We start from the raw sequence: 22,098 nt of genomic DNA, 5'->3' as shown, positions 1-22,098 counted from the left end.
GTCGTATGGCGGTAAACAAAAGTCAGAAAATTTCCAAAGGAAATAAGACCATGTTGACATTCACAAAGTTTTCCGCATGATATTTACGCATGCAGAAAAGTGCAAAAATAATGCAAAAATGTTAAAATTGTTAAATACGATTATTTTCTTCACAAAAAACTAAATTCACATAAAAAAGGGGCACATTATTTATACATTAGCTACCGATTTGTTATCACCTGCAAGTGCCTGGTGATAACTTTCTGCTTCCCAATAAATAAAATGGGAGTCTAGAGCCTTTAGCGCTGTGTTTGCTGGACTTTAACACATTTATTTTGACTTTTTTTTCCCCGCATGTTTGACAACGGTTTCCACATTTTTTTTTTACCGCCATATACTCGTATGCGGAAAATACGCGGAAATGTTTTTGTGAATGCAGAAATTACCGCTGGTGGTAATTTTGTGGTAAAAAAAAAAAAAAAAAAAAAAAAAGCCCAATGGACTCAAAGTTTTATACTTGTGACAGGCCTCTATGTACATATAGCAAGAAATCTGTGCTATGTTTGTAGAGCACTGTGGTTTGATTTAGGCCACGCCCACAGTGGTGCGCTGGGGTGTAACGGCCACTTTGACATGCGGCTTACTGCACTGCAAGGCACCACCTAACCCACATTTACAGTGCGGCGGTAGCATTGTGGTATAACCAGCTGCGCTATGGTAATGCACTGCATGCAGTACATTACTGCTAACCGGGCGTCTTAAAAGACATCCGAAGAGAGAAAATAAACTAATGAAATAAACGATTGTATCTATCTTCCTTCTACTAAAAATGACTTTTTAAGATATTCCACAGTTTTATTTTATGTTTAAACCTACTTTTTAAACGTTTAACTGTTTTATTGTTTTTGCTCAATGACACATTCATTGAAGCATGCCAGAACTAAAATCTATGAACTATTGGTCCTTTTTATCTCTTTCCTGCTCTCAGAAGCCATTTTCTGCTAGGAAAGTGTTTTATAGTCACTTCCTGTCTGAGTCAGGATTAAGTCAGCCACTTACATACCTGATATTTAACTCTTTCAGGCAGATAAAGATAAAAAGAAACACAGCATAGTTGTTAGTGTGCTTGGCACTGTACAGACCCATGTCTATCTCATCATGTCACACGTCACTTCGGATATCCTTTACCAGATACAGTGAAGCATACTTTCATAGACTGTATACTTCACTGTATGTGACATAGCACCTCCGTTATGTGCAGTACGACTTTTTTGTTCCATTGCATTGTCTTCCTGTTATATAGGGAACGCAATGCAACGTCCCACTGTGACCGCGGCCTTACACATTCTTATTACCATTGTGTATTCGTGTCACTCATATGCCCCTTGTAAATGTAACTTTTTCTCTCTCTTGTTCCTAATTGTGCCAATAAATACATTGTGAAGTCAGTGGCTCCATTTGGTTTGGGCCTTGACCAAGTGCTGGAGCACCCCGATCCTTTCCCTCTCTTCCCGCCATTAGAATCTTTAGCTCACCCGGATGACGTTAGGAGGCTGCCTGTCTGACTAGTGAGGAGAGAGAATCAGGCAGTAATTAGGACATTACTCACTTTGCCAGGCAGTCAGTGTGAGACAGGTAAGTTACGTTGGAACTTGCTGCGGAGAGTGTGGGACATCCTGACTGCTAGGGGGCGCTGCTCATGTAAATGGATGTCGCACACAGTAATGAAGGGAAGGGAGCCTCTGATCTGCAGAGATATCCCTCTGGCCAGACGTGACCTGAGGTCTGCTCTCCCTGCCACTTGTCTTCCTCTCCTTCATTTTTCTCTTAACCCTTAAAGGACACCTTAAGCAAGATGGATATGGAGGCTGAAAAAGCTGAGCCTGTTTGGCTCTGTGCTACCGTGCAGGCATTAGCAGTCTGAGGCTACACAGTGCAGCCATACACCCAGCTTGTCCATCTGCTTTGCGGGGGGAGGGGGGCAGCGCTGGAATGGCAAGGCAGAGAGGTGAAGGGAGACAAGGGAAGCATCTAGGGGATCCAGATACTTCCATCTACTTAAATAAGTACCCAAATTTGTCACTGTTTTCCCTTCAGGTTAAACACCTAAACACTCTTCCTGTTGCCGTATTCTAACCAAAGACCAGGAGGGTAACTACACTGGACCATCCCCCCTTCTCCCAACCTACATAATGGGGGTGGTTTGTGTGCTGGGCTTGGGATCAGGGGGGGGGGGGGGGGCATCATGTATAGCAGCAGCAGAGCTAAACAGGCCACTCGTCATTTCCTCTTCAGTTTGCAAGTGCCGTGCAGCCAGCCAATCACCATGCAGGTTCAGTCACATGTTGCTTGGCAACTGGCTGGCTGCACTCCACTTGCACACTGAAGAGGAAGTGAAGGAACCTGTATTGTCGACAGAAGTAGGTAATGTATACTGCTCCACTGCTGCTCTGCATTATGTACAGAATCAGGGTACCGTTCCCGGGCCACTCCCCCGCTGGGGTTATTGTTACGCATCTGACGCTCCACCCCCCAGCTCCCAGGCCACTCCCCTGCTGGGGTTATTGTTACATATCTTAAGCTCCACCCCCAGCTCCCGAGCCCCTCCCAAGCAGGGGTTATTGTTACACACCAGTATAAAACTCAAATGTTCACCATAAATGTTAGAGTACAAATCTTGTAGATTTAAAACTGCAATGTAAACCTCAGATTGAGTGATGCAGGAATATGCAGGTGCTAGGGTTAGTAACTCACTAACTTGCCCATAAACCATTACATGTCTGAAGCTCCGCCTACCTCCCCAGGAAAAAAGTTGTGGCATTTTCTGCCCGAAGAGTCCCAAAGCACTGTGGCCACCCCCACCTGAGTTGCCACGGCCACAGCAACCCAGGTGGGGTTGGCCACAGAACTTTTGCCATCAGGGGGCGGAAGGGTGACGCTCAAGACGTCTAATGATTTATGGGCGAGCTGATGAGTTATTAAAACTGGCACCCACTGATCCTTACATCACTAAGACATTGCTGATACCTGACCTCCATCCTAACCTTAAAGAGGAGCTGTCAGCCATACTATCTCAGAAAAAAAAACACATGTATAAGTAGATAAATACTTGCTCTACTTACATAACATATGTATTGCACTGTCCACATTTTTATTTTAGTGATTTTTCTACAGTAAAAAAAGAGAAAATCCTTCATAGCATTTCCCTATTTAAGTGTGGCTATTTTGATGCCAATTCTGATGTCATTTCCTCCCTTACTCTCCTCTGCCTGATTTGCCCACCCTTCACTACAGAAAGTGCATTGTCTCAGCATGAGAAATATTGGCCAATCAGAGAGGAACAGAGGTGTGGGAGGGGAAAGAGGCTTAATTAATGCATTAGTTAAGTCTGAGGGGAAATAGAGAAGCAAAAAAGGACAACTCATTAGGTAGCTGCAACACCTATAGCTCTGCACTGGTGGTATTATGGTACTGGGATGGCAGAGAGTGGTCTTAAGCATCACCCTTCTTCCTATTATTATTAACTGGATTTATATGGCGCCAACATATTATGCAGCATTGTACAATAAATAAGGGCACAGACATTGATAATGGGAGTGACAGTCAACAGAAAATAAGCAATAAGGTACACAATGCCATATCATACACTGGAGTAATAGTCTCAGTAATTCCGGTTCACGTTACTCTGTGAGCAGAGTGCACAGATACACAAGGAGGGAGGGCCCAGCAAGGCTTACAATCTAAAGGGAGGGGGTGGTAACATGATAGGAGAGGGCTGAGTGGAAATGAACTTGTTGTGATGTCAAATTGTGGAGAATTGCTGGTGAATTCTGGTAAATTTGATTCCATTGCTTTACCCAGGCCCGGATTTACATCAGAGGAGCCTGAAGGCACAGATGTCCTGACACCCCAGACTTCCTCCTCCATGTACCTACAAACCCCCACTTCTTCCCCTATGACCCTATAAACCTGAGCCCAGCTGTCACTTCTCCCTTACTTCCCTTGCCCATCATAGGTAGCTACAAGCGTCTCTTAGCATTAGGAAGCCAGATGTACCCTCCCCACAATGGAATGCCGAGAGCTAAGCGAGTAACCTCTCAGGACTCTGCACAGGGAAGGAGGGAGGCACTAGGGGAGGGGAGTGAGTTGCCCCTTCCATCTGCAGGCTTCCTGTAGGCATGTGCCTACAGTGCCTTATGGTAAATCCGGCCATGGCTTTACCCTCAAACTGACATCCTTTAAACACGAGCTGACGTCAGCTGTGAACTTACTAGCAGCCTTGCTTATATACACAGCCTGAGCAAATGTAACCAGGATGCATACCTATGAAATAGCCACCTGGAGATTTGAGCGCAGGGTAAAGCCGATATATCCGATATATAGCTCACCCTGCTCCTGCACAACTCCCGGCGGTGTTAATTACTATTCCCCCTCCAGGTTGCCGTGGAGAGTGGGGGAATGATGTAATTTGGCTTACAGCTATTTCTGAGGGCCGAATTACATTGTTTTAATAGTAATTTGAGCTTGGTATTAATTACATCCTATGGTAGCACCAGCTGCACCCAAATCTCCTGTGCTGATCAGGATGGTCCACACGGCTGAGTGACTTAGTATATCAGCAGAGGGGGGTGGTCTCTACAAGCCTCATGCATATCAATCAGGATTGTAGGGCTAACAAACTGCTAGAAGTACACATAACCTCCTCACTGCAATATCAGCTTTTTGAAGAGGCTATATCTTTTCCCTTAGGAATATCTGTGACATTGCCTAATGCAGTCCCTACAGCATGTAACCTAAAATCACATACTTTAATGTTATTTCTCATATTCAGCTTCCCCTGTAATCTGTTGTAGCCACACCCACCACAAGTCGCATATACATCTCTCCATTGGTGCCCAGAGGTGCCCCAGATCTTCCAAAACCCCAGCAATGCCCCTGTGTGACGTTACCAAACTCTAATTTATAGGAGCTGCGGGGTAGAGGAAATATCCATTTATGTCATAGAGAGCCAAAACCACTAATATGTTTTATGCTAGATTTAAATACAGTGCTGCCCATAATTATTCATACCCCTGGCAAATTTTCACTTAAAGTTACTTTTATTCAACCAGCAAGTAATTTTTTGACGAGAAATGACACAGGTGTCTCCCAAAAGATAATAAGACAATGTACAAGAGGCATTATTGTGGAAAAAAAAATCTTAGTTTTTATTTACATTTGAGCAAAGAATGTCCAGTCCAAAATTATTCATACCCTTCACAAACTGTCACAGTTTGTGGAAAAATGTAAAGCTCTATACCATTCCAAATAGTCCAAGCTGTTCTAAAGCATCCTAATAACCGTGATTAATTTGGAACAGCTGTTTTCATCAACTCAACAAATAAAAATCAGTAGCTCTCTGCAACTGGTTTGTGGACAGTCATGGCTAAGACAAAGGAGCTTAGTGAGGACCTGCGGCTGCGCATTGTGGCTGCTCACAAGTCAGGAAAGGGCTAAAAGGCCATTTCTAAATGTTTTCAAGTTTCAGTGGCTACAGTGCAAAGTATTATTAAAAATACAAGATGTTCTGCACTGTGGAGAATCTCAGAGCACGTTGTTGGAAGCCAAAAGTGACACCTGTGCTGGCCAGGAGGATAGTGAGAGAGGTGAAAAAGAATCCAAGGATCGCCACCACGGTCATTCTGGTGAATCTGGGCTCTGCTGGTGGCAATGTCTCAGGGCAGGCGATCCAGCCAATGGACCAGTGAACCTAATCACAGTAAACGGTAGGGCTACACGATATATCAGTTTAAAATCAATATCGTGATTTGTGGCAAGATGATTTCCTAATCGTCAACGTGGCCATTTTTTCATGCGTAATATTTTAAGCAAGCAGGCTTTGTACACGTACTATTTTAAGTGCAGACTATGCTGTGGAATTAGCGCGGGTAACAGGATATTACTCGCGTTATTTCTTTTAGTGAAATATACCCCTAATTAGTATTGTATTTCTGCTGCAAGGTGTAGCCGGATGCTTCTCATTCATCCACAATCTCCCCTCTCCACAAAACAGAACAAAGTACTTCAAATCCATCAGTATATCTGTACTGCTTCTGTATGAGTACCTAGCATAGCGTACGAGAGAGAACGGAGCCGGAGACTTGGGCGCAGGACACAGCCAGTATATGGTTGATCCTGCTGCCGCACAAGTCCGGGCCGTGTTAATTACTATTCCCCCTCCAGGCCGACATGGATAGTGGGGGAATGAAATAATTCCGAATTATTGTTTTAAAAGCAACTTCAGGTTCGTCTTCTGACGGCGCTGAAGTTACTCCCTGTGCCTGCGATAGCCGTAGTTCCTATTACGGCCTATGGTGGCGCCGGCTGCGCCGAAGTCTCCTGCGCTGCTGCGCCCAAGTCTCCAGCGCTGCATTTACCGTGTTCGCTAGCATACCCCCTAATATGGCCACTATGCAAGCAGTGACAAATAACAGCAATAAAGATAAACATTTATTACATATGTAAAGGACACCTGAAGTGAGAGGGATATGGGGACTGCTGTATTTATATCTTTTACAGGGAACCCAAGCTGAGAGGGATATGGAGGCAGCTGTATTCATTGCCTTTTAAAACAACACTAGTTGCCTTGTCCCCCCTTCAGATCCTGTGTCTCTAATACTTTTAGCAATAGACCCTGAACAAGCATGCAACAGATCAGGTACTCTGACTCAGCTGACTCAGGTTTTACTGGATTAGCCATATGCTTGTTCCAGAGTTTTGACTACTTACACACTACTTATGCCAGAAGATCAAATGGGCCACCAGGCAACTGGCATTATTTACATGGAAATAAATATGGCAGCCTCCATATCCCTCTCACCTCGGGTTCCCTTTAAGCAATACTAGTTGCCTGGCTGTCCTGCTGATCCTCTGCCTTTTAGCCATGGACCCTGAACAAGCATAGATGAGAGGTTTCTGACATTTTTGTAAAATCTGACAAGATTTGCCAAATAGATCAGCAGGGCTGCCAGGAAACCGGTATTGTTTGAAAGGAAATAAATATGGCAGCCTCCATATACTTCTTGCTTCAGGTTCCCTTTAATGCTTGCTGATTACTCACCTGTTCTGTCCTCTGTAACAGTGTCCTCCTCTTTATTTGTCCCCAGCTTGTCACCCTCCTCCATAGACTGCTGATCACTCCTCACATACATCTCTTCTTCCTCTTTAATTGTCTTCATCATGTCATCCCCTTCCATACACTGCTGATCACTCCTCAAATATTCCTTTTGTTCTTCCTCTTTAATTGTCATCATCATGTCACCCTCCTCTATAGACTGCTGATCACTCCTCACATACATCTCTTCTTCTTCCTCTTTAATTGTCCTTATCATGACACCTTCCTTCACAGTCTGCTGATCATTCCTCGCATATGCCTCCTCTTCTTCCTCTTTAATTGCCCTTATCATGTTTCCCTCCTCCATAGACTGCTGATCACTCCTCGCATATGTCTCTTCTTTCTCTTTATCCACAGCACTTCCATATATCAGTTCTCCAACCTAAGTGCACAAAAATGAGAGAGACTTTAACCTCCTTGGCAGTAATGACGAGCTCAGTGCATCCATTACCGCCGGAGGGCGCCGCTCAGGCCCTAGTGGGCCGATTTCCTTAAATGTTTTTTAAACACGCAGCTAGTACTTTGCTAGCTGCATGTGGGGGTCGATCGCCGCCGCTCGCCACCGATGCGCCGCTACCCACTGCGTAATAGGGCCCCCCCCAGACCTGCAGCCTGGCCAATCAGTGCCAGGCCGCGCTGAGGGGTGGATCGGGACTCCGTGTGACGTCACAACGTTGATGACGTCATCACGATAGTCGCCATGGCGACAGGGGAAGCCCTAAAGGAAATCCCGTTCAGAACGGGATTTACGGACGGGCATACATGCCGGCGGTGATCGGAGGGGTGGGAGGGACGCCGCAGGGAGGAGGGAATCACGTAGCTAGCGCTACGCTAGCTACATGATGTAAAAAAAATGTTTTTTTTAAAACTGATGTGCAGCTACCCTGGTGATCTCAATAGAATGCAAGGGTGGTTAAATGATACCGAAGTTGTAAATTAAGTTCTAAAAATGACACAAAAAAAAAATAGGAAGGAACGATGGGGCAAACGATACACACCAATGCTGAACACATCAATAAATTTATCAAAAAGACTTTAATGAGTATCAAAAAATATATATATACACAACCCCTTTTAAAATTACCCCTAACTCTATTCCCAACTACCCTGAAATACCACCCGGGAGCTCCCCACATTCAACAGACCACACGTCATTCAACCATGGCCATCATGCTGAGTGTTTTTCCATATGTGTCAAACAGGATTGTGGCTAAAAGTTCAGACACATAAGCTGCCGCTTTAGGAAGTCCATGATGATTAGCTGATATATAATTCAATGCTGGAGGAATTGCTAGTGCTCAATTTTAATGGCAGCTATGAAGAGCCTGATTCATGCATAATCCGCAGATATAGAAGCACAATGACCTCACAAGCTGTTAGTACAGCAGTGCCAGCATGAAAGAAAGAAGCTTGCAGTTAGTTAGTGCAGCATATATAGCACAATGGATAAGCAGTTGTCCTCCCAAGCAGTTAGCACATAGTGGTATAAACAGTAGTCCTCCCAAGCAGTTGGCACACAGTGGTGTATTATGAGGCAGTAGCAAAGTCCTGTCCACATAGGCCTGTATGCCCTCAGCTGCCGCTGACAACTTTACATGGAGTACCTTAAATGTTGCTCACCACGAATGCCGTCCTGGGCTTGAGTGGGTTTCAAAGTCCATGTATGTCTGGCAGCACCCTGGGGCAAGCTGGTTAAATTCGTCCGCTCAGGTGAAGCGGTGTAAGGTGGAGAGAGTCCAGGCAATCCAAGGCAGCGGGAGAGTGGGGTAAACACGCGGTGACGCCACCTAAAGTTCTAAAAATGACACCCAGTGTGTGTGTGTGGGGAGGTGCGCATAGGCTAACCGCACCTCCTGTGGCCTGGCGTCTGCCTCCGTTCACCCACTTCTACTGCCGTTGTCCAGGTCCTTGTCAGAGTGGTCGCGCCCTTTGACCCAGACATACTGTGCTGTGCATGTGCAGTATGTCCTCTTGGGCGGCTTGTGACCATGTTTGCCAGGAACCCAGTGTGCTGTGCATGTGCAGTATGTCCTCTTGGGTGACTTGTCACTGCGCTTGTCTGAAACCCAGTGTGCTGTACGCACGCACGTGTGATGACGTATTCAGATCGGTCATAAGCCACTCAAGAGGACATACTGCACATGCACAGCACAGTATGTTGGGTCAAAGGGTGCCGACCTCTCTGACCAGGACCTGGACAATGGCAGCAATAGCAGGTGAATGGAGGCAGATGCTGGGCCATGGGAGGAGCGGTAAGCCTATGCGTAGCTCCAAACACACAGGGCGTCATTTTTAGAATTGAATTAGGACTAAGGTATCCTTTAAAATGTGAATGCAGACAAAACATGTAGAGACTAGAGGGAAAGAATGTCACATAGTTTGGAGTCTCTGGGGGCACTTCGGCTGGGTTCACACTCTCCCTTGTGCTATGGAGGATTCCCATTGGTCTTCTGAAATCCAATTATAGCCCTATAGTTCTGCCGGCACTCCAATACCGGTGCTTGTCCCTGAGCCCAGCAGTGGTCAGCAGGTAAGGGACTCGGTGGCAAAGAAGACACAGAAGACAGGTGAGTAGTTGTAGAATGGAGGGTAAACAGCCTAGTGACAACGGGCAGGGTTGCATTGGTTCCATGAGCATCTGCAGCCCCCGCTCTGTTGCAAGTATAGCACATGCTCTTCCGCTCTGCTGGATCGGGGAGTTTTTAAGGTTAATGTGAATCTAGGAAAGGTGGGGGGGGGAAAGGCTGCGCATCCCTAAACACATGCTGCAATAGAATGGTTAATCGCACAGACATACACCGCCTCTGCCAGACAGAAAAATGCATGCCCTGCATCCAAGACAAGTGCTAACATTTATTAAACTAGGAGGAACTTTAGCTTCCAATATGGTTTGCATGCAAAGTATATTATACTAGACACTTGCGCCACGGTGAGGCAGACCTCCGGGCAAGTGACCTAACCTAAATTTAAAACCTACCTAATGTGAATCTAGCCTTAGCCCCACTTACCTGATAACAGTGGGGGATGGTGGGACCTTCCTGTAGACAATTAAGGGAATAAAGAGGACCTGTACATCTCTCTGGTGGGTTTCTGCTATTGAATCCATCTGTAGGAAACACACACACACAATGACTGATGAAAAATGGATTGCATTAAACAACAGTAACAGGCTGTTTGTGCATGGCAGTTTTACCATTACTAATGTCAGGGGAGTACCACCCATTTACCCATTAGCACCATGCGTGTTCCCATAGCAACACATGGTGCTAATGGGTTAACGAACGGTGCTCCCTCTGCGTTAGTACTCTTTATCATTTCATAGCACATCAGGCCCATTGTCTTCATGTGATTATCAGGTGATGGGGGATCTAGGTGGGCCCTTCGTACTGCTCTCTCCTTTACAAGGAATTAAAGTCTCCTCTTACCTGGTGATGTGAGGGGCGGCTGATTCTCCACCATGGCGTCCTTGTATCCTCCTAAACACTGCCACTCCTGCATGAAGAAACACAGGGACATCCTAATAAACAGGATGATACCGTCACCACCCAGACACACCCCTTGTTGTTACTGAACAATGTCCCATAATTCCCAGCACCGCTCACCTCTCCTGTCAGCAGCTCCATCATCTTCCTGGTGACTTCCAGAATCTTCTGCTTGTTGTGTCTCTCAGATATAAGGGAGTGAGGTTTGGGCATCAGGATGGTCACATAATCACCAGACTTCAATGGAGGAAAACTCTGTTTTAAAAGACCCACAATAATGTCACAAGATCTCCCAGAATCCTCTTCATCACTCTAGTCAGGTGAGTGTTTTATGAATAGCGATAAGAGTTACTACTGTATGTCATGTGATCTCCCAGAATCCTCCTCACCTCTCCAGTCAGTAGATAGATGATCTCCAGGGTGAGATTGAATATCCTCTCAGTCATGTGACTCTGGTCCTTGTCCATTCTCAGTGATGTGGTCAAGTGATCCATACAGGATGCTCCTGCATTTTGATAGATAATAAGGGGAAGATAATCTAGATTGTACAGGTGTCAGTGGTGAAACCACCAATACACAACCCCCCTCCCCACAGCACTCCCCATTGCTGTCACTGGCGGATGGTAGGGCATTAAGAGTATTGCAGGTAAGCATAAGATGTTGATTTCTAGCTACCTGTGCACTATACTCTCCCACTATAACACCTCCCACTGTTACCATTCCTGTGATGTCACAGCAGGCCTGGTAGTGGCAGATGGATGAGGATATGAGGAGAGAAGAGACAGAGACTTAGGCTAATGGGAGCAGTGGACTGGAGCACACTGTGACAGGCAGCCATAAACCAATAGAATTCCTTCCTGTTACTGTGATACATGGAGGTGGAGGAAGGGAGCAATACTGGAGTGTAAACATGGTTATACAGGGGAGAAATATTATTACTGGGGTGGGGGACATGAGATACTAGAGGATAATGGCAATGCTGGGGGGACACAGAAGGGACATAGCTATACTGGGGTTAGAAATAGCAGTACTGAGGTGGGGGGACATTATGTACTGGAGGATAATGGCAATTCTTGGGGACACAGAAGGCACATGGCTATACTGGGGTTAGAAATAGCATTACTGGGGTGGGGAACATCAGATACTGGAGGGTGATGGCAATGCTGGGGGTGCAGAGAAGGAACATGGCTATGCTGGGGAAGAAATAGCATAAGTGGGGTGGGGAAACATTAGATACTGGAGGATAAAGGCAATGCTGGGGGACATGGCTATACGGGGGGGGGGGGGGGCATTATTAGAGTGGGTTAAGGAAAATCATTACATGCTGGAGGCTAATGGCAATGCTGGACAGGGGGTGGCATGGCTGACCCCGAGTGGGGGAGTTATGGGGGGGAGGGGGGGCGTGGCTGACTGGACGTGTATGTTGTTTTTGGCTCTTTGATATGACTGAACTGAATTATTAAAGGGAAGGTCCAAGCAAAATAAAAAAATGAGTTTCACTTACCTGGGGCTTCTACCAGCCATCTTGTGCCCTCGTAGTCACTCACTGCTGCTCCAGTGCCCCACTGGCAGCATGCCGACCTCGGAGGTCGGCAGGCCGCATTGCGTACATTTTTAAGCATTCCAGCTAGTGCAGGAACATTAACACATACATTTTTACGCGTTAGTGGTTCAATGCATTGAACCACTAACGCGTAAAATGTATGTGTTTATGTTTCTGCATTAGCGTGAATGTGTAAAGATGTACGCAATGCGGCCCGCCGACCTCCGAGGCCGGCAAGCTGCCAGTGGGGCACTGGAGCAGCAGTGAGTGACTACTAGGGCACAGGATGGCTGCATGGGGCTGGTAGAAGCCCCAGGTAAGTTAAACTCATTTTTTTATTTTGCTTGGACCTTCCCTTTAATAGTAAGGTGAGATAATCCATGGCACATGTGGGAGGAGGGGGCGCTAAAAAACCTGGCAAACACAACAGTTATATAAAAGTCTCTTGTATCGAAATTACTGCAAGGGAGGATAATAACAGGATAGTGACAGGTGTGCTATGGTCTCCTCTGTAACAAAGCATGTCCACCCCGACCTCTGCTCTGCTCAAATATAACAAGAATCACACAATTACCTCTTGCAGCAATTTGTTTTCTTCACTTCCCGAGACTTCTCTTCCTGGTGTGTTACATCATTTCCTGTCTATGGGTTACATCACTTCCTCCTTTGTGATCAATTCAAGGGTGATCTAACCCCTCATGCTGGGCCTGGGACCTGCTGTGCTTCAAGTTTGTGTTCTGTTTCAAGTCATTGGGAATAGCACTTAGATGCGGAAAGCTAAACCCTATTGAGATCAACCTGAGAGGCTGCATTGTACACATAGAGTCTGCATTGTACACAGAGAGGGTGCATTATACACAGAGAGGCTGCATTATAAAAGTGAACTGCTTTTTTTTCTTTTTTTGTAAGGATGCAAGTCAGCATGGTCTGAGAGGGCATGCTGGCTGGGACTCCACAGCTTTTGTTAGTGCATCCTGGCTCCAGTCCTTCACAAGGGTTAAAAAGTAATGATGGGGAGGAAGCCAAACGACAGAATGCAGCTTGTGCAGTGGAAAGTGACCTAAGTCACAGCTTGTATGCCAGGCTATCCGCTCAGGCAGCAGCTCCCTTCATTCAGTAGTTTTCCCTTCATTCAGTAGTTTTCCCTGTGTGTCTTACACCAGCCATGACTTCCCTGCTCTCTATTGCACAGCTGCTGGCTGCGTCTTTCTGATGATGAGACGCATTGTGACCCGGGAGGGAGGAAGTGAGTAATGGCCTGATCACTGCCTACTCCTGTAGTGGTGCAGCCTGACAGGAGTGCAATACTCACAGACAGTGGCCAAGTTTTTCCTGCCAGTTATCTGCATAATTCAGAAGTGTTACACAGATGTGGATGTGCAAAACATCCATACATGTAATGCAATCAAAACACACTTGTTGTATCTGACCTCGAAGGTGGATTAGGGATGAAAAGTGGCCACAGTGTTTTTGATTGCATCAAATGAGGATCCCCAGAGCAGGGCATAACTTAGGCGAAAAGGGGGCATGACCTTGGGCTGGCCCAGAGGTGATCAAAACCTGGAATCCATAGTTCCACAAAATGTTGATAAAAGGTGGAGTGTCCTGGGTGGCCAGGGTGCAATATAAGCAGAAGGAGGCAGGAAACAGCCTCTTTTCAGACATGAGCAAAGTAGTCCCACCTACCCTGCCCAGTGGCGTTCTTACTAGTGGGCGAAAAGGGGGCGTGGTGCCCCGGGTGACTGACAGCCAGGGGGGTGTCGCCACGACCCCCCATAGTTGTAGTCTTGCAGAGCAGGAGGGGAAGAGCAGCGCTAGAAGGAGGGGTGACAGGGACAGCGGCGGGGAGGGGGGACAGATCCCCCCCTCCCTCACCTGGGTCCCCTCCTTCTGCCTCTCTTCCCCTCCAAAATGACAGCGGGGGCAGCGGGCAGCAAACAGACAGGGCGGGCGGAGAATACTCACTTCACTTCCGCGTTCCAGCTGCTGGAATGCTGCATTGCCGTCACGTGCCTCTTCTGCGCCTCCAATGCTGGAGGAGCAGAAGAGGCACGTGACGGCGATGCAGCGTTGCAGCAGCTGATACTCGGAAGTGAATATTCTCTGCCCGCCCTGCCTGTTTGCTGCCCGCTGCCCCCGCTGTCATTTTGGAGGGGAGGAGAGGCAGAAGAAGGGGACCCAGGTGAGGGAGGGGAGATATGTCCCCCCTCCTTCTAGCTACACTGGGGGGGCACTATACTACCTACACTGGGGGGGCATTATACTAGCTACACTTGGGACCACTTTACTAGCTACCCTGTGGCCACTATACTAGCTACACTGGGGGGGGGGGGCACTATACTAGCTACAATGGGGGCCACTATACTACCTATACTGGGGGCACTATACTAGCTATACTGGGGGCCACTATACTAGTTACACGGGGGCAACTTTACTAGCTACCTTGGGGCCACTATACTAGCTACACTGGGGGCCACTATAGTAGTTAAACTGGGGGCCACTATACTAGCTATACTGGGGGCAACTATACTAGCTCCACTGGGGGAAGCTATACTACTTACACTGGGGAAAGTTATACTACCTATCTTGGGGGTAGCTATACTGGGGGCCACTATACTAGCTACATTGGGGGCAGCAGCTATGCTTCCTATCCTGGGGGCAGCTATATTGGGGCAACTATACTACCTTCACTGGGGGCACCTATACCTGGCATTACCTGCCATGGCACGCTTAGTATGCCACACTTGCTCCTTTACTTTTTTTTTTGAGGGGGGGGGAGGGTCTTATAATACCCAGCACCGGGTGCCAAATGCCCTAGGTACGCCACTGACCCTCCCCTTACCATTGCGTGTCGGGTTGTGGCAAGGAACAGATGGTTGTTGGGGCACACAACATTTCGCTAACATATCTTCATGTTATCTCTCCACAGTAGAGCTGTCGCGAACCCGCAAATTTTGGTACGCGAACTTGTGAGAAAGTTCGCGAACCGCCGAATCATCGCGAACTGCAATAGACTTCAATTGTTAGGTGAACTTACAAAACTACAAACACTAATTCTGGCCACAAAAGTGATGGAAAAGATGTTTCAAGGGGTCTAACAGCTGGAGGGGCATGGCGGAGTGGGATACATGCCAAAAGTCCAGCGGAAAATTACGAATTTGACGCACAGCAGGGTTATAATCCCTAAAGGGCAGAAATCACATTGCATTCCTAAATTGGAGGCCTAAAGTGCTTGAAAACATCTTGCGTGTGTATACATGGATCAGGGAGTGTAATTAGTGTACTGCTTCACACTGACAGACCAAACTCTCTGTGTAACGCACCCCAAACAGCTGTTTGTGTAGTGATGGCCGTGCTGGACTGGTGCACACCATGGCGAGAGTGCATATCAAGAAACGTACTGTACGTCAAAGCACTTTTCTGCCACAGAAGATGGGTACATTTGCTTGTCTGAATTATCAGAATTGTTCCAGCATTATAAGGGGTGACCACATTAGACATCCCACTAGGGGCTATAAAATTAATATTAATGGCCACTTTTCGTGTGTCACGTCAAATGTAGTTTATTTTTTAAAATGCCCCTGTGGGATGGGCTATGTTCGTCAAACTTCTCGCGAGGTTAGAGTGAGAATTAATGAGCATCGCAGTAACATCCATTTGTATAGAAAGTACCATGATGATCCTAATAAGCAATTTGATTTTCCTATAGGAAAACATTTTTATGACTGATCACATGGCCGGTGAATTGCGATGGTGTGTACTTGAAAAAGTCGCTATTACAGAGGGAATGGACAGACAGACATCCTTGCTTAGATGCGAGCATAGATGGATTAATAAGCTAAATACTTTAGCGCCCAATGGACTGAATGAGGAATTCAATTTAAAATGCTTTTTGTAAAGGTTTCCATTTACTATGCTGGCCCTTTAAAAAAACTTCCTGGTCATTTGTTCTTTAAGTATGTGCCCGCCCTTTTAGGGCGTGAGTTTTAATCATGAAGTGCAATATATAATTGTGAGTATTTACTTGTTTTTGTAACACTTGATAAAGGCCTGCTGGCCGAAACGTCGTGTTTTTCTGCTACTATGGTGCAATAAATTTATGCTATAACTGCATTCATCCAGGTGGAGACCCAGTCATTTTTGTACTTACTGATGTGGATTGCTGCACCCTTAAGGATCCGGGTGTGGACTGGTCGACTCCCTGGTTCATATATTTCACAGTTGAGCTCCAGAGACTGTTGTTTCTTCCATTTGAGAGTGCAGGCGATGGCAGTTTTCAAGCCTATATGGTCGGGCTGAGGTAGCTCATTGACAGAACAACAGTGACTGAGTATCCAGCTGATCAAATTTGGTTGTCCACAATGAAGCAACGACCTTATTATCTTCTTGGGTCAGGTGTGCCCCCCCAACACACTCATATATCCGGTCATTGCTTCAGTGGGATACGCAAGCCCCTTCACCGCGGCAAGGTAATGATCACGAAGGGGAATTGACACATGTACATGCCTTTTGTTTAGTTGTTGCAGCCGCAGTGCAGGCAGAAATATTAGGCAGGCATGTACACTCACCAGAAAAATTATTATAGTAGCCGCTGGTAGCAGCGGCCTTAAAAATTCAGGAATCCACCTGGAGTCCAGGACCCTGTTGGTGGTGGCGGAGAAGGCAGTCAATTGGTCTTCAGGCAGAGACGCTTTGTGGGGACCGACTTAGTCTTGGGGCAGGCAGTCACACGGTGTGCAGGCAGATATGCTGTGTGTGGGGACTGACTTAGTCTTCGGGTAGGCCTGACCGTGCTTTGAAGACCAGGCATCCGTGGTCAGATGGACCCTTGACCCAAAGCTGTGTGCCAGAGATGACACCACTTGCCTTTCAACATCACGGTACAGTTTGGGTACCGCCTTTTTTGAGAAATAATTGCGGCCTGCTATCTTCCACTGCGGTGTGTGGCTTTGCTTTTGTGTGTTGATTTTCCTAAGGTCGTCACTTTTACTGAGCGCGCCCAGCCGGGCTGCAGCTCTCTTAAGCTGCTCCAGACCTTGTCTCAGATTTCTACACCTTTAAACCTATTTGTGCTGAAACTGGACTCAAAATACAGAGGAATTCCACCTACCACGACCAAGACTACAACTACAACCAACCAGAACAATCGGATTACTTTGGATGGCAGAGATTTAAACTGGATTGAAATCCTCCATGAAGCTTACCTCTGCTGAACACACCAAGCCTTCTAACAGCTGACCTGAAATAAGACCCTCAACCTCTCTGAAGACTTGATTGCCTGTGATTGCCCTCACTCCACCCTGTGAGTAATCCTTTATTCATTATCCAAGGCATATGCCCCAAGTGACTATTTTCCACATTTATGTTATCATTTATCATCTAACTCTAAAACAAGGAACTTTACTTAAAATAAATCTATGATCCAACTCTGTGTAGGAATGAAAGGAGTTTGCACAGATCCCCTTTGATCTCAGCAGGCCTCCAGAAGTACAAGCTATCTGAACAAGTCTATTGTCTCTAATGTCAACATACAAATACTCATCAAAGGACCTTCTCTCTGCCTGCCCTCCCAAGGAACAATTACAAATTAACACCTCACTAGCTCTCCGCTTAAAATCCTTTGGGATACTCAGGAAATGCAGAAGGGGGCGGAGAGGTAGTGGATCCAAGTATAAAAAACATATTTGCCCTCAGAAAAGCTTAATCACAGCTACACTCTGCAATGCCAGATCGATAAATAATAAGACTGCAACTATACATGACCTAATAGAGCTCTCTGATTTGACCTTTTTGACAGAGACCTGGCTTGGGAAGCATGCAGGCCCAACTCTTGAAGCAACCGTGCCGGCCAATTATTCAATCTTGCACTGTGAGAGACAAGTCGGCAAGGGTGGGGGGGTTGCCATATGCTTCAGATCCTCTTTGAACATAAGGCCCCTGCCCATAGGCCCCACTGAAACCTTTGAATGTCTTGCAGCTCAACTGTCAGCAGAAGTAAACATCAACATATTGCTCATATACCGCCCCCCAAAAAATGGTCCAGCCTTTCTTAAGGAAATATCTGAACTCTTATCCTGCGTAACAGTGGAACACCCTAGATGGATCATCCTGGGAGACTTCAATGCATGGGTGGATGATCACGACTCCCAGCTAGGAAGTGAACTACTTCTCATAATGAGTGAACTGGGTCTCTCTCAGGCTGTCAACCTCCCCACCCACACGAAAGGGCACACCCTGGATCTTATATTTCATTCCGGACTTTTAATATCACACATGGATATAAACCCAGTGGTATGGTCAGACCACCACACCATCCACTTCTCTCTGACAGCACCAGCGATAAAACACAGAGGGAAAGAACTCATAAAATACCGTTCACTGAAAGATGTCTCACCCCAGCACGTTCAGAATATCCTCAACTTCGACGCATTAACCAATCATTGCGCAGACCCAGACTCCATGGTCCTGATATACAACCATGCAGTGTCATCTGCCTATGACGCCCTCGCTCCAGTTCGCATCAAACGATCTACACCACTTCACCATGCACGGTGGTTTGACAGCTCACTAAAGGACATAAAGAAAGAAGTGCGCAGACTAGAAAGGAAGTGGCGAAAATCTCAGAATTCAAAAGATAAACACACCCTTGTCTCTCACCTGGAAAGCTACCAAAATGCGATCACCAAGAAAAAATCCTCCTACCTATCACAGGAGATCGCAAAGGCCGCCAACAGACCAGCCCAACTATTCCGCACAGTTGATAGACTATGTAATCCATCCTGTCTAAAATCCACTATAACTCCCTCAAAGGAGCTATGTGAGAAATTTGCTTGCTACTTTGCTGACAAAGTATCTTCTATTCGGTCTCTCATTCAGTCCACAGCACCCAAGACTCATGCAACTAATGGAAATAGCTGCAAAAACAACCTAACACCCTGGACTGACTTCAAAAGTATTAGTGAGGAAGAGATCTCAGACATCCTCTGTCGTCTCCGCCAGACAACCTGCGACCTGGACCCTGGACCAACTAAACATATGCTGAAATGCCCTGACCTGCTTGGTCCAGCATTTCACAAAATAGTAAATTGCTCTCTGCAAGCAGGGAGGTTTCCTATCTCTCTAAAAGAAGGAATCATCAAGCCCCTTCTTAAAAAACCTTCCATGGATCCAGATGCTATGAGCAGCTACAGACCTGTCTCCAACCTCCCCTTCTTAGGTAAAGTTATTGAAAAGGCTGTCTATCTGCAACTTGAAACCAGGCTGTCAGTAAACAACATCCTGGACCCTCTACAATCTGGCTTTAAGAAACACCACAGCTGTGAAACAGCCCTCATCCAAGTCTGCAACGATCTGCTCATGGCAAGGGACAGAGGGGAATGCTCCATCCTAATCCTGTTGGATCTCTCAGCTGCTTTTGATACAGTTGACCATAAAATCCTGCTTAACAGACTGCAGGAGTACTGTGGCATCAGTGGATCAGTCCTCCAGTGGTTCAGATCATTCCTGACTGACAGAACACAGAGAGTATCCCTAGGACCTATAATGTCCAAACCTGCACCTCTACAATTCGGAGTGCCACAAGGATCAATCCTATCCCCTCTGCTGTTTGCAATCTACATGTTGCCAATCGGTACACTTATCCAACGACATGGCCTGACGTACCACTGCTACGCCGATGACACACAGCTATACCTGTCCTTCAAACCTGGTGGAACAGACCCTACCCCAAAAATAAACTCTTGCTTAGCTGAGCTTCAGGCATGGATGAATAACTGGTTGAAACTGAATGCTGACAAAACTGAGGTCCTGTTTGTCCAAAGCCAGTGCTCGCCATCAAAACAGCTCTATCCTAAAGCAACACCAATCAGGATTGGGAATTCAGACATAAACAGCTCCAACCTTGTGCGCAGCCTTGGCGTACTAATCGATGGGGAATTGAGTTTCAGAAACCAAATTTCATCTGTAGTTAAATCTTCCTTCTTTCATCTGAAGAACATTGCAAAGATTAAACATCTGATTCCCCCAGAGGATCTTCAAACCCTAGTCCACGCCTTCATCACATCACGGCTGGACTACTGCAATGCCCTTTATGCTGGCCTCCCCAAAAAGGACCTGCATCGCCTGCAATTAGTGCAGAATGCTGCTGCCAGATTGCTAACAAACCAGCCTCGCCACTGTCACATTACACCGATCCTTCGCTCACTGCACTGGCTACCAGTAGAATGGAGAATACTCTTCAAGATTGGACTGCTGACATTCAAATCCCTGCACAATCTGGGCCCTGGATACATGAAGGACTTGCTGAAGCTGCACCACACCTCTCACAACCTCAGATCAGCAAGTTCTATAAACTTGGTCACTCCCAGAGTGCACCTCAAAAAATCTGGAGACAGAGCCTTCTGTCATGCTGCCCCTACTCTTTGGAACTCCCTACCACACCCAGTAAAGACAGCACCATCCCTGGAGCTATTCAAATCCAGACTGAAAAGCCACCTGTTTAGCCTGGCATTTCCAGATTTATAAAATTCTTCCTCTGTACCACGATGGTATGCGCTTTGAGTCCCACGGGAGAAAAGCGCTTTACAAATGTTATTTGTTGTTGTTGTTGTTGTCATCCCATTGCAGTTTGTGCTTTTTCATCATGTGCCTTCGTAAGGTAGTTGTCCCTACGCGGATCTTGGTCTTTCCACGGCTCAATTTCCGGTGGCAGAGAGTACAGATGGCATTGTTCTCATCTGAGGCAGACACACAAAAAAATGTCCACACCGCTGAACCCTGGGATGATGGCACTTTGGTGATGGCTGCCGACGGAGTGTTAAGTGGGGTGCCAGGATGAGAGCAGGAGGAGGAAGCTATGTCATGCTTCCGTTCAGAAGCTGAGGTTTTCTGTGATAAATAGTCAACTACGTCCTGACAATATTGGGGGTTAATGGCACATACCTTCTTCTGAACACTGTACTTTGGTTGAGGGCCACACGAAATCACGACAGCACGTCCTCGAACAGACCTGCCGGGTGGCCTGCCTCTGGCTCTGTCTGTTGTTTTGTCCATATTGGGGGGGGGGGATGAAGTGAAAGGTATGCACTGACTTGACTAATACAATGTGCAGTCACAGAGATGCAGGGAAAGGTATACACTGACTGCTATATAAAACAATGTGCGGTCACACAGATGCAGTGAAAATTATGCAATGACTGCTATATAAAACAGCGTGCGGTCACACAGGTGCAGTGACTGGTATATAAAACAGCATACGGTCACACAGATGCAGTGACTGGTATATAAAACAGCATGCGGTCACACAGAGGCAGTGAAATGTATGCAGTGACTGCTATATAAAACAGCATGTGGTTACACAGATGCAGTGACTGGTATATAAAACAGCATGCGGTCATACAGATGCAGTGACTGGTATATAAAACAGCATGCGGTCACACAGATGCAGTGAAATGTTTGCAGTGACTGGTATATAAAACAGTGTGCGGTCACACAGATGCAGTGAAAGGTATGCAGTGACTGGTATTATAATACAATGTGCAGCAGTCACACTAGGCACTAAATGTGCTGGGCCTGGCACAGTATAGCAATTAGCAAGGGCCAGCTGCGACAAACAGGGCTGTATATGCCGTGTCAGTGGGCCACACAAAAAAAAAAAACACATTACAAGAACATTAGCTCTCAAAAGAGCTGTGTTGGTGGTGCTTTTCAGCAACAAATATCAGCAAGGAGCAAGCTAACAAGAGCCTAACTAAGCTTTCCCTATCTCTGCAGCAACCTCTCTCTCTTCTCTCACTAAAACATCACTTCAGCTGCACACAGAGTGAGAACATGGCCGACGCTGCTACCTTGTATGGGGGGGGTGCTCCGGGAGGGAGTGCAGCCTGATTGGCTGCCATGTGTCTGCTGACTGTGATGTAGAGGGTCAAAGTTTAGCCCAAAGA

The 22,098-nt window shown here is 46.5% G+C and overlaps 1 protein-coding gene across 1 annotated transcript in view; it reads right to left on the bottom strand.

Annotated features, from left to right (window-relative positions):
* Nucleotides 1-22,098, bottom strand: part of LOC137537023 (uncharacterized) — a 213,715-nt gene that overhangs the window by 165,397 nt on the left and 26,220 nt on the right. The window contains 5 exon segments of the mRNA XM_068259179.1: nucleotides 7,079-7,514; nucleotides 10,141-10,238; nucleotides 10,558-10,624; nucleotides 10,735-10,869; nucleotides 11,004-11,119. Of these exon segments, the coding sequence (XP_068115280.1) occupies nucleotides 7,079-7,514; nucleotides 10,141-10,238; nucleotides 10,558-10,624; nucleotides 10,735-10,869; nucleotides 11,004-11,119 (852 nt within the window).

The sequence above is a fragment of the Hyperolius riggenbachi genome, chromosome 10 (genome assembly GCF_040937935.1).
Source record: "Hyperolius riggenbachi isolate aHypRig1 chromosome 10, aHypRig1.pri, whole genome shotgun sequence".
Lineage (NCBI taxonomy): Eukaryota > Metazoa > Chordata > Amphibia > Anura > Hyperoliidae > Hyperolius > Hyperolius riggenbachi.
This window is presented reverse-complemented; position numbering and strand designations above follow the sequence as displayed.